Genomic DNA, 11364 nt, shown 5'->3' on the forward strand with positions numbered 1-11364 from the left:
TGCGGGGAGCAGGACGCAGTTGCCCAGCCTGCTTGCCCATGTTTGCGCGCCATCTACAGTTCGAATTTAAATAGGGGCCTACGGGCCTCGTCTTTTCTTTTACTCATTTTGCTCTAACTTGATCCTTGCATGTCGTGTGTGAAAAGAATATGTTGCCCTCCTCTTCCCTTTCTTCTAGTTCTCGTCTAGCGCGAAGAGGAAAAGAAAGAGAATGCCAACGAAATGCGGTGTTCCCAAGCGGTCACCCATCTAAGTACTGACCGCACCCAACGCTGCTTAACTTCGGTGTGCGGAAGGGAACCGGTGGACCCAGCGTGGTATGGTCGTTGGCGGAGGTGGATGCCGCACGCATCGCACTGGTAGTAGCGTTGATAGCGTCCCGCTCCGCTCCGACGCTTCTCTGTTTCTTGTTTTTGCCAGTGCGCACGGCGCTGCTGAATTCTGAACGTCGCCTCACTTGATGAACGGGCGGCCATATGGGTTCGAGGCGGGGCGGGGCGGGGCGGGGTACTACCGAGACTACTCACTTACTACTTGTACTGATGCCGGTCCTGGCCGTGGCGTGGCGTGGCGTGGCGCGTCGAGGCGTGGCAAGGTGGTCTTGTCTTGCCATTTATAAATACGAGTGACGTTGAGGTGGGGCGGGGCGGGGCTCGCTGCACTAGTGCAAGTGCAGAGGCCGCCGCCCCTGCCCCGCCCCCGTCGTTCGCGCTCCGCAGTGCTCCGTTTGGCACCTGAACTGTTTTCCATGAAACCTGCTCCCGGCTTGACTCGTGTTGCAGGCGCTGCAGGTCGCGTGGACGCGTATTTTCGTCTGTCTTTCTGAGCCGAGCCGCGAGCCGCGGCCGGAGCGTGAATTCAATGAATGCGGTCCGTTGCGGCACGAGGGCAGCGCCGCGCTCAAATAGAGGAGCCATGTTTGTGTTTTCGACTTGCAGAAACAACCAAGCAGGGCAGGAGCGGTCGAATGTCGAGGAATCCGTTTTGGCAACACTAGTTTATTTTGTGCTTTGGAACAATATCGTCAACACTGCGTACAAAATGAGTAGCTAATCGATCTTTTCCGCGCACCACTCATCCGCATTCACTCTAACGATTCATTGTCTCTCTCGGCGCGTCCAGCAGACTGCTTCTGAGGGTCGTTTTCGTTGCTCTGTCTCTCTCGCACTCACGCCCCGTCCCATATCGGCGCGAGAGACGCAGACCGACGAAAACGACTCTCGGAATCGGTCTGCAGCGGCCCGAGGGCCTTGGCCTGGCCTGCCGCTGGCCAACCGGAGGCTCCGGAACACGGCAGAGCGGCGTCACGTTGGTCACGTTCGTCGCCGCGAACGCCGTCACGCACCTCGGGCCTCGGGCCGTGCAACGCGGTGCAACGCAGTGCCGCGTGAAGAGGTTCATCAAACAGCCTCCGTCCTGACACGCTCAACTAGGAACTACTGGTCGACGGCAACACCTTACTCGGCGAGGGCCTCAATAGTGGCCACCGAGGTCACTGTAGCTGAGGCCGCCGTGGCCGCCGACGAGGCCCCCGATGCCGCCGTAGCCGAGGCCGCCCAGGCCTCCGTGCCCGACGGACACCAGGGTGGGTGCCTGCACCGCGATTGGCGCCTGGTGCACTGTCTGCACGGCAATGGGTGCCTGGTGCACGGCCTGCACCACGGGGGCGGCCACCTTGACGGGGGTGGCGGGGTGCACGGCGTGGCCGCTGATGGAGACGACGGCGTTGAAGCCGCTGTGGCTGTCGGCGGTGTAGTGCACCGTCCTGGTGGTGCCGTCGGGCTGCAGCAGCGAGTACTCGCCGCGCACCACGTCGCCGTCGCGCTCCTCCGTCTGGCTCTTGACGTCGCCGGTGTGCGAGTCGTGGACGCCGTACTTGAAGGCGTACCTAGGGTGTGCCTGCGGAGAGAGGGAGAGAGTGAGTCGGCGGTGCAGCGACAAACGGCATGCGCTTCCTCCCCCCGTACTTACGACGGGCTCGGCCACGGCGACCTTGGCCACGGCGGGGGCGGCGTACGCTATCGCCGGGGCGTGCGACGCGTAGGTGACGGGGGCGGGGGCGGCGTAGGCGACCGGGGCCGGCGCGGCGTAGGTGACGGGGGCCGGGGCGTAGGCGATGGGCGCAGGGGCGGAGTAGGCGATCCTGGGCGCTGGCGCGTAGCTCACAGCGGGGGCGGCGGCGTAGCTCACGGCGGGGGCGGCGGCGTAGCTCACAGCGGGGGCGGGGGCGTAGCTCACGGCGGGGGCGGCGGCGTAGCCCCCGATGAGCCCTCCCAGGCCGAGTCCCAGGCCGTGGCCGCCGCCGTAGCTGGCGGGCACCTGGATGGCCAGGGCGGGCGCGAGCGTGGCGAGCAGCGCGAAGATCACCTGTCGGGAGGAGGCAGTGTAGGAATGTCTCTATCGGGACACAAAGAAACAAGCAGACTTGCCGCGTGCAGCCGCGTGATGGGGCGCGAGTGTGCGTGCGTGTGAATGTGTGTGCGCGTGTGCACGTGTCTGTGCGTGTGTGCGTGCGGTCGCGCGTGCGCGTGTCGTGTCCAGTTGAGGCTGACCGGCTCTGACCGGCCGGCGCGGCAAAGAAACGGATCGGAATGAAAATTACGAAACGGCGAGCCGTGAGGTCATTACAGTGTACGCGCTGGCGGCAGCAGGCGGCGGCGAGCTCCGGGGCCAAACGGGGTGGCTTGCAGTGGCGGGGAGGCGTGTCGTTCTTGGGTCTTTTGGGCAGTTCACTGTCGCAGTCCCGTGGTGGAAGGTGGGGCCTCGTTCCTGGTGCGGATGCGGGATTCAGTGCGTGCCCTTGAGGGTGGCTCGGACCGCGCGGCGGCCTTGAGGTCGCGCTACTCAGTGCAGCCCTTCCGTCCCGTCGTTGCGTAACCATCACCGCCACTAAACCGAGGACGCGGCACGCGGCGGGCTTAAGTGGGTGGTGAAGGCGCGGCTCCCGGGCGGCGCGCGCGACTCGCGACCGCGCCGTTCCAAGAACAAAAGCCTGCACGCCTCATAATAAAAGGCCGTAACCACCTTTTAGAATGTCCTTTTTTCCGGCGTAGGTCAAACAAGTAACTAAACGACACGCAAAAAAATTGAGTAAATGTAAGATAAGTTGAGACCGACATCCGTCAACTCTCGCAGAAGGCCCCGGGGCGGTCGGAGGTGGTGCGGGGTGGCTCCACTGGTGCACGAGAAGTGGCCCTCCGCGGCCGTCGTGTTTTGTCGCGCCAAAGCCAAGGCGGCCGAGCTTACCGCAGCCATGGTGGTGACGGTCGTGGGGCGGTTGGTCGGAGGACTGTTGTGTGCAGCCACTGTCAGCTTCTTTTATAGACGTATGGTAGGGCAGGGCAGGACGCGTGTGCGCCGCGGCGCGTGTGTGCATGTGTGTGTGTGTGTGCACGCCGTGCCCCCACTAGCGGCGCAGTCAGGCGCGGCGACCCGAGCGCGACCCGCGCTGCCTCCACGCCGCGACGACGTCCACGACGGCCAGGTGCAGGCAGGTGCAGGGCAGCGCCGCAGTCCCGGCCAGGACACTGGTAAATCGATCAAAGCAAACCCGCCGTCGCTTTGGACGTCAGTGGTGGATTTAGCCCTTGGCGACGTCATGATTGCGGCAGACACCGCAAGAAGAATATTTGATTTCAAAAACTGTTAAAAACCCTAAGTTTGTTAGATTTTTTTACAGCTGGAAAATTCTCTTCGGCACGTAGTTTCGGCTGGCCGGCGAGCGTCTCCGCGGTCTTTTTTTCCCACCGTCTTATTTGGCGCGCTGCGACGCGCTCGACGCGCTGCGACGCGGCGGCGCGTCCATCTTGGCAAAGAAGCGGAGCAATCAAAGCTCCCCGACCAACGCTCCTTCCCTTGCGGCTTTACGGTCTTACGGCCCCGCGGGTATTGGGAATCTCAAATGAGCTGACGTGCCACCGACGTGCACTGACGTGGCCCGCGGCGGTGGAGAACAGGTCCGTTGTGGTGCGGCGCGTGGCGGGGCGTGGCGGGGCGGGGCGTGGCGTGGCGGGGCGTGGCGGGGCGGGGCGTGGCGTGGCGGGGGGTGGCGGCCCTCGATTGTGACCAAGAGTGACCGACCGGCCAGCTGCGCGCTGTGCGGCGTGGCCACGCAGCGCCACAAACGGAGCGCCGAGTGCGTCACTTTGAGACCCCCTCCCCCTTTTTACCTTTTTAAATTAGTCAGCGCGCCGCGGTGCGCGTCAATTCCAGGTGCGGATCCAGGGACAGGCAATGGGGGGAAAGGAGGGGGGGGGGTCACCCCCTCCCCGACTGGAGGGGGCGAAGCCACCTGAAAGGTAGGCAACCCACTCCAGGTCCACCCTTTTTACTCACCCTCAGCCCTACGCAGTGCTGTTGGTGTGGGAGTCGTGGATGGCGGTCGGCTTGAGCTGCAGCAGCACCAGCAGGTACGTCGTCACGGAGCCCACGATCTGGGCCGGAACAATGACCAATCCTCAATGAAAGGAAATGAATAGTTAGCAATAGTTGCCTCGCTCCGCGCTCACCGAGACAATCAGGGAGCGGTCCAGTTCGATGACGCCGCAGTGAGTGAAGGCGGGTCGCTGGTGGTGCAGCTGGGTGGACATCGCCTTGAGCTGGAAACGAAGCGACGCCTTTACTTCCGGTTCATTTCACTACACTTCCGGTTTGGAAATTGTTATCAGCGCCCTTCACCCTCCCTTCCGCCAACAACGTGACGGCGTTTCGGCGGAGGTTGCCGCCGGTCTGCACGCAGCACTGCCTGACTGGCCGACAGCCCTGGAATCTGTCGTCGCCGACGTCGCCGACGTGATGAACGGGCCTCACCTGTTCGTACATCAAACTGCCGTGCGGGACGGTGGAGCACAGGTAGCCCACGAGGACGGCGCTGCGCTCCGCCTGCAGGCATTCGCGGCGTCAGCCTCGGCGTTAGCGTTCCAAGGCTTAATTAGGCCGAAGAATAAAATAACTGCCGAGGGAATCCGATCCGAGGGCCTTTGGCGGCCTTTGCACAGTGGATTTGCCAGAAGGCCGGCGTCGGCGGTCAAAGCTCTAGATGCGCTTTGAGCCCCAGAGTTGCTAAACGGAACCTGAACCGAACGTGTGACCCCACCAATGGATTCCTCGTTCGGAGAGCAATCCATTGGTGGGGTCACACGTTCGGTTCGAGTCCCATCTAGCGACTCGGGGGCTCAAAACGCGTCCGAGACTTTGACCGCCACCGGACTTCTGGCGAATCCAGTGTGCTTCGGCCGACCTCACCTCCCGGTTGGCCGAGGACCCCGGCTCCACCAGCATCACGATGCGGCCGAGGTGCAGCATGGCGAACACCATCTCCATGAACGTGAGCGTGCCGTCGTCGCCGGGCGGCGAGAAGGGCAGCAGGTCCTCCAGGGAGAAGTACGAGGTGATGACCAGGTTGAGCAGCACGCCCACCATGTCGACCGCCAGCGGCGGCCCGTAGCGCGTCGAGACGGCCTCCATGGCCTCGCACAGCATGGCGTGCGCCTTGGCCAGGCGCCGCACGCACAGCGTCCTGGGCAATACCGCGGGGCCCACGTGCGGGTCTGCGGCAGTGCGTCAGGCCCACCACCGGGCGGTTCGGTTAGCTTTGGTCAGCGGTTCTCAACTTCGGGGACGCAACCACATTTAGGGCCGAGGAACAATATGAGTCCCCACCTCTGTACCCGGGCGGCGGCATGGCCGAGACGAGGATCTCGTTGACCGACGCGATGCGCTCCTTCACGGCCAGCGCGTCGCTCATGAAGAGCACCTCCGAGGTGAAGCACATGTAGTACGTGACGTAGAGGGGCAGGTCCTCCAGCGCGTCGAACACCGTGTTGGAGCCCGTCACCAGCCACACGGAGCTGTCCGTCACGATGACGCCCAGCACCACGAAGAGCCAGAGCGACAGGAAGCGGTGCGGCGCCGGTGGCGGCAGCCCTAGCAAAGCGTCGACCTTGGAGCAATCGGAGTGACTGAGCAGGTCCGTCACTACCCCCCGCGCGAGAAATTTCCAACGCCTCTCTTGCAGCCAGTCTCTCGCGCGAGGGGTAGCGATGATACCTCCGCGAGCAGGTCCGCCTGGCGGATGACGGGGCCCACGAAGGCGCAGGCGCTGATGGCCGAGGCCAGGGCGGAGATGCACAGGCTGAGGTACTCGCACAGTGTGGCGTACTGGTCGGTGCGCGACGTCCACCGCACGCCCGTCGCCGCCTCGCCCTTGAAGAAGTCGTCCAGGGTGCAGTACACCGTGGCGCAGAGCACCACGCTCACGAAAAGCACCGAGTAGCACGTCCAGAAGGCCGACCTCTCCAGCAGCATGGGCTGCACACAAGCAGGCCGTGAGTACCAGCCGCCGCACTGGGGCCAAAGAACAAGGGGTGTCGCCATCGCCCACCTTGGGCCCAGGGTCCCCGCGCGCCTTCCTGGAGAAGTCCGTCGTCCAGCTCCGCGGCATCGCCGACGCCGCGTCCGCCGGGAAGACGGCGTTGATCTTGGCGTCCGGCTTGACGGGCTCGCCGGCGGGGCGCTCCGTGAGCGGGAACACCCCCAGCACCCGCGCCAGCCAGCACAGCCTGCGCGACCGCATCATCGACATGGTGGCCGTGGCGAGCTACCCCATCACAGCGGACTGCTTCCGCACAGCGCGGAGCCGGCGCGACCACGCTGTGTGGAATCAGACCGCCGCAATCCGCGCCGGAAACCGGCCCGGTGTGTAAAGCAAAGCAAACTGCGCGACACCTCACCATCGCTTGTTCATTCCCATGGTGGCTGGGGTTGGATCGACCCTCGGTGGTGCTGGCGCTGCTGGCGTGGGGAGGGCGCTTCCGGCGCGCGTGCGTGTGCGAGTGCAAGGCCGTGTCGTTTATGTTTCATTTATCACCTCGCCTGCAAACATTGCGACGAGGGACGAGAGTGCAGACTGTGCCGCGGTCCGCGGGGGCTCGTCACCGGTGAGTCGCAGTGCAGCGCGACAGGCCGGGCGCGCCACTGCAAGGGCCTCGTCGGAGTCCTCTGGGGCGGGCGGGTAATGGGCGGGGGAGGGGCAGCCCTCGGGGACGCCAAGCACGCCATCAAGTACGCGCAAATGAGGACTTCGACCGCGCACTTCGGTGTGACGCATGACGCGCAAATGGGAAAGCGTTTTTCCTGTTTGCCGTGGTGGCGCTGGTGGTCGGGATGTGATTGGGACAGTGACAAGCGGGAATTTCTATAAATAATTAATAAATTTATTTCAGTGCGGGAGCGGAGCTATGTACACGTGATCGTCGACGATGGGGTGTGCGCGGCGGACGTGCGTCAGCAGCCCTGCCGGTGCGGGGCGCCGACGGCGTCCTGGCCGCGCACGATGACTGGGGGCGTCTCTAGTACGCGCTGTGGCCGAGGGAGAGGCCGCCATGGCCGCCCAGCGAGGAGATGGACGAGTACGACGACGCGCTGCCGTAGCCGCCGTGGCCGAGGCTCACGACGGGAGCCGAGTGGACGATGGGCGCGGCGTGGACCACGGGGGCGGCCACCACCTTCTGGACCACCTGCGGGTGCACGGCGTGGCCGCTGATGGAGACGACGGCGTTGAAGCCGTTGTGGTCGTCGGCGGTGTAGTGCACGGTGCGCTTGGTGCCGTCGGGCTGGATCAGGGAGTACTCGCCCTTGACCACGCCGCCGTCGCGGACCTCCTTCTGGTCCTTGATGTCACCGGTGTGGCCGTCCTTGACGCCGTACGCGAACTCGTACTTGGGGTGCGCCTGCGGGAAGGAGTGGTTGTGACGCGCAGCTCCGAACGATTCTTAAATGAGCAAATCGATCCTTGTTACTCACGATGGGCTCCGCCTTGGCGTACACGGGCGCGCTGTAGACGGGAGCGTGGCTGTAGACGGGGGCCTGGCTGTACACGGGGGCCTGGCTGTACACGGGAGCGTGGCTGATGGCCACGGGGGAGCTGATGGACGCGTACGAGCTGGCGCCGCCGTGGCCGCCGAGACTAAGGCCGCCGCCGTAGCCACCCAGGGAGAGGCCGCCGCCGTACTCCCCGATGGGGGTCGCCGAGCACGCCGCCGCGAGGAGGACAACCAGGAACATCTGCAAGAGAGGCACCTTGTAGTGGACGCGAACAACTGTACATGGCGGCACTGAAGCCCCTGCAGCGTAGGCAGTCCCGTAACACTGGTGTGCGTGGCGGGTTGCCTACCCGCTCTTCGTCGGGCGCTATGAGAGAGCCCCTGCAGCGTAGACAGTCCCGTAACACGCGCTCCCAAGCGGGTTGCCTACCCGCTCTTCGTCAGGCGCTCCGAGAGCGCCTACAGCGTTAGGCAGTCCGGTAACACTGGCGTGCGTGGCGGGGCGGCCCGGACGGCGGCCACGTTGCTCGACGTGGAGGTCGCCGTCAGGCTGCCACCGGGACTCACCATGGCTACGGAGGTAGGTCCACGTGGTGGTGGCGGTGGAAGCTGTTCGATCACTACTTATCCCAGCGTGCCCCACCGGCCTTATATATATGGATATGATTCGGCCCCCTCGCCGCCCCCGGCCGCCCCCGGCCGCCCCCTTCTCGCGCCGTCGCCCTCCGCGGCCGGTGCTCGCGCGGCTCGCGCCCCCTTCCCCTTTGACCGTCGTCCAGTGCGGTGCGTGGCGGCGCGTGGCGGCGCGTGGCGGCGCGGTGCCCCCAGGACTGCGTAGGACCCCCACTGGGACCTTGCGCGCTCGCGAACGACGCCGGGGTCGCGGGGCGGGTCGGCGAGAGCCGAGGGGGCGGCCCCGGGCCCCAGGGGAGCGAGGGGGCCGGCCGGGCCGGACCGGACAGCAGCTAGGTTCCGAACGGCGCACTCAGCGCCCTGTCTCTCTCGCACCCCTACGGAACGCCGCACGCGTGCGACAGAGACAGAGCGACGAGAACAGCGTTCGGAACTGACCCGCTGGAGGGGGCCGCGACACGCCCCGGGAGGGGGAGGCGCTCTGCATCGCACTGCATCGCACTGCGTCGCCCCGTCGCCCCGTCGACGGGCGTCTCTGCGAAGTCATGAATCTTTCATCGCCATTTCTCCGAAACAAAACGAGTGGGCATCGCGCGGACGCGTGGGACAGGGCGGCCTGGACCGGGACGGACCGGGACGGCCAACTGGTCCCGCCACTGTAAGTCAGCGAGGCAAATCGGGCAATGATGAATACCAAAACGGCAGTGTTTTCTTTGTGAACGCGGCCCGGTCGGTGCGCCGTGAGACCGGGAGGGGTGGAATGCCCAGAGGCACGTGCAGCTGTCTCTTCAGAGTCGGCGTTATGGTCGTGATTGTTGTCATTATTAGTTGATGATTATTCTTCTAAAGTGGCGAGGCGGGGCAGGCTGCCGGCGCTGCCGCGAGCGCGACACGAGGCGGGCACGCTGTAAAAGGTGCAACGGCGCAACACTGCAGCCAGTCGGGCAGAAAACAGTGCAATGTCATCTGCCGGTTATGGCTGCTTTGGAAGTCGTAACTCGCTGCACTATAAAGAAGTGATAAGTCCGCCTTGACGCGTGTGCTGTGTGGAGCTCCCGGTGGTGTAGACACGAGGGACGTCCCGAGCGGTTTCCGAACCATTCCGAACCATTCCGAACACCGCGGCGAGGGCAAAACACTGTGATAACGCCTCGGCAGTGGGCTGGACAGCTGCAAAAGTCACGGGGTCGTCCTGGGGGACGACGACGGACACCCCGTCGACGCCCCCCCCCCTCCCGGCTGGACAGACGCGAGCTCACATTCCTGGAATTTCCAGCCGCCAGACAAGTACCTCGCCAACGGGCCGAACGGCGGGCGGCTTACAAGCAAACTGCTTTCTGTCTTTCTTTCTGTCGTTTCTTTCCCCTCCGGTGCTCTCTTTGTAGCAAGGTCTCCCGCGTCGCCGGGGGCGGGCGCGCGGGGCCCGCGGCTTGCTCTACACCCGCCGAGGAGCGAATGAAAATGGGCAAGTAAGTCGCGGTGCTGCTTACACCTTACATTAGTGCGACGAGGCCTTGGTATTACCAGGCCAACGGTCCAGTTGACTGATTCCGAGAGAAGTTTCATCGCTCTGTCTCTCTCGCACCTCTACGGGACGCCCCATGGGTGCGAGAGAGACAGAGCGACGTAAACGACTCTCGGAATGAGTCTCCAGGTCGCCGGGCTCGGCGGCGTCGCGCTTTGGTCGTAACTTGGACGGACTTGGCGTCGGCCGGACAGCGGCGGAGCGGTGCGGAGCGACCGGTGGACCACCACACTGCAGGGCGGCGCACTCAAAGGTCAATGGTGTGTGTGAGTCATCCCGACTTTTTTCCCGCCGTCCGTTTTGAAAAATCTTCTACTGCTCCTGCGGTGTACTGCCGTGGCACTGCCGTGGCCGTGCTCGCAGTCTTGCCACCCTTTTACGGCAGCCCCACAATTACGCTCCAATTCTTATCGATCGATCTCTGTGCGCGCGCTTTTGTGCCTGGCGACGCGTGGTGGGCCTGGTGACATTTTCGTAACTGGAGAGTCAATTAACCCCCCGACCGCCGGGTATAAATGGAACCACCCCTACAAAAGCGTGAAAGATCTACGTGACATCAACGAACTTATCAAACAATTGATACCACCAATAGGTTCCCCTTCAAACGAGGAATCCTTGAGTGGTATCATGTGTTTGATCCTAATCTGATTTGGAGGATTTAGAGTTTGCAAAGAGTCAAGAATTAGAGTTACATCCGTCCATAAAGGTCCATGGGCCCATCTTTGAGTCGCTGCTTCAGACGGAATTCGCTAGCTGGTTGCCAAGGAAGCACTGCTTCTTCAAGAAGATCAAATTTTAATTCACTTTTTGGAGAGTATCACAGGTGCAAAGCGCGACCATGACCATGTCGTCCAGTAACATGAAATCCCGGAGTTGTCACTTTGGCGCGCTAAAACGGGCGCGTTTAGTTCCGAACATAAACGCGAGAATGTCGTTCAATCGGCGTTCCACTTACCGGCCCACAGGAGGCCAGTGTCACGCCTAGCTTCACCTCCTCGCGGCGTGGGGTGGGGCGGGGCGGGGCGGGGCGGGGCGGGGCGGGGCGGGGCGCGGCCGGCCAAACCGCTCGTCGGCAGGCGACGGTGACTTTCAGACCCAGTTCCACCACTTCTTTCCAGAGTCACCACGGGAAGCGTGTGGCCAGTGCAGTGCCGCAGCGCACACACCACTAGACGTAACTGCATTATGCCAAGGCCGCGGAAAGACTTTAAGATGTAAGCCGGTCCCTTAGATGGAGCCCGCCCCACCAGCGCCACCAGCGCCAATAGAGTGAATTCGATATTACCCCGCCGGACTGGACCCTGGACCGACTGGTGCAGTGAAAAAAATGGCTCCGTACACCGTGGGAAGAAACATTAAGTGACCACACAAATGTGTGAGTGC

The 11364-nt window shown here is 63.6% G+C and overlaps 3 protein-coding genes and 1 non-coding gene across 4 annotated transcripts; all 4 read right to left on the reverse strand.

Moving 5' to 3' along the window:
- Positions 1-212: 212 nt before the first annotated feature.
- On the reverse strand, positions 213-331 carry LOC117645281. The gene has a single exon (XR_004587722.1). It is a non-coding gene; the product is annotated as a 5S ribosomal RNA (ribosomal RNA).
- A 647-nt stretch (positions 332-978) lies between these two features.
- LOC117643814 (cuticle protein 19-like) lies at positions 979-3255 on the reverse strand. Its single transcript, XM_034382920.1, has 3 exons — positions 3247-3255; positions 1972-2367; positions 979-1899 (listed from the first exon to the last, which is right to left on the reverse strand). Exons 1-3 carry the CDS (start codon positions 3253-3255, stop codon positions 1474-1476), a joined length of 831 nt encoding a protein of 276 aa, XP_034238811.1. The 3' UTR covers positions 979-1473.
- A 1088-nt stretch (positions 3256-4343) lies between these two features.
- LOC117643822 lies at positions 4344-6583 on the reverse strand. Its single transcript, XM_034382934.1, has 7 exons — positions 6383-6583; positions 6049-6309; positions 5670-5941; positions 5245-5518; positions 4810-4881; positions 4509-4598; positions 4344-4433 (listed from the first exon to the last, which is right to left on the reverse strand). The coding sequence occupies exons 1-7, from the start codon at positions 6581-6583 to the stop codon at positions 4344-4346; spliced, it is 1260 nt and encodes a 419-aa protein (XP_034238825.1).
- Positions 6584-7192: 609 nt separating this feature from the next.
- LOC117644440 (larval cuticle protein A2B-like) lies at positions 7193-8436 on the reverse strand. The gene is made up of 3 exons (XM_034383937.1): positions 8391-8436; positions 7804-8064; positions 7193-7730 (listed from the first exon to the last, which is right to left on the reverse strand). The coding sequence occupies exons 1-3, from the start codon at positions 8391-8393 to the stop codon at positions 7350-7352; spliced, it is 645 nt and encodes a 214-aa protein (XP_034239828.1). The 5' UTR covers positions 8394-8436; the 3' UTR covers positions 7193-7349.
- Between the last annotated feature and the right edge of the window lie 2928 nt (positions 8437-11364).

Source organism: Thrips palmi, unplaced genomic scaffold (assembly GCF_012932325.1).
Source record: "Thrips palmi isolate BJ-2018 unplaced genomic scaffold, TpBJ-2018v1 HiC_scaffold_1, whole genome shotgun sequence".
NCBI classification, from domain to species: Eukaryota; Metazoa; Arthropoda; class Insecta; order Thysanoptera; family Thripidae; genus Thrips; species Thrips palmi.

Excerpts from the sequence above, each read along its gene's own strand:
- LOC117644440 (XM_034383937.1), bottom strand. Across the intron at positions 7,731-7,803 it reads ACGCCAAGGCGGAGCCCATC|GCGCACCCCAAGTACGAGTT; the intron begins GTGAGTAACAAG and ends TCCTTCCCGCAG.
- LOC117643822 (XM_034382934.1), bottom strand. The coding sequence starts at position 6,583 with ATGTCGATGATGCGGTCGCGCAGGCTGTGCTGGCTGGCGCGGGTGCTG. Across the intron at positions 6,310-6,382 it reads GCGGGGACCCTGGGCCCAAG|CCCATGCTGCTGGAGAGGTC; the intron begins GTGGGCGATGGC and ends GCTTGTGTGCAG. Across the intron at positions 4,882-5,244 it reads GGTCCTCGGCCAACCGGGAG|GCGGAGCGCAGCGCCGTCCT; the intron begins GTGAGGTCGGCC and ends GAATGCCTGCAG.
- LOC117643814 (XM_034382920.1), bottom strand. Across the intron at positions 1,900-1,971 it reads TCGCCGTGGCCGAGCCCGTC|GCACACCCTAGGTACGCCTT; the intron begins GTAAGTACGGGG and ends CTCTCTCCGCAG.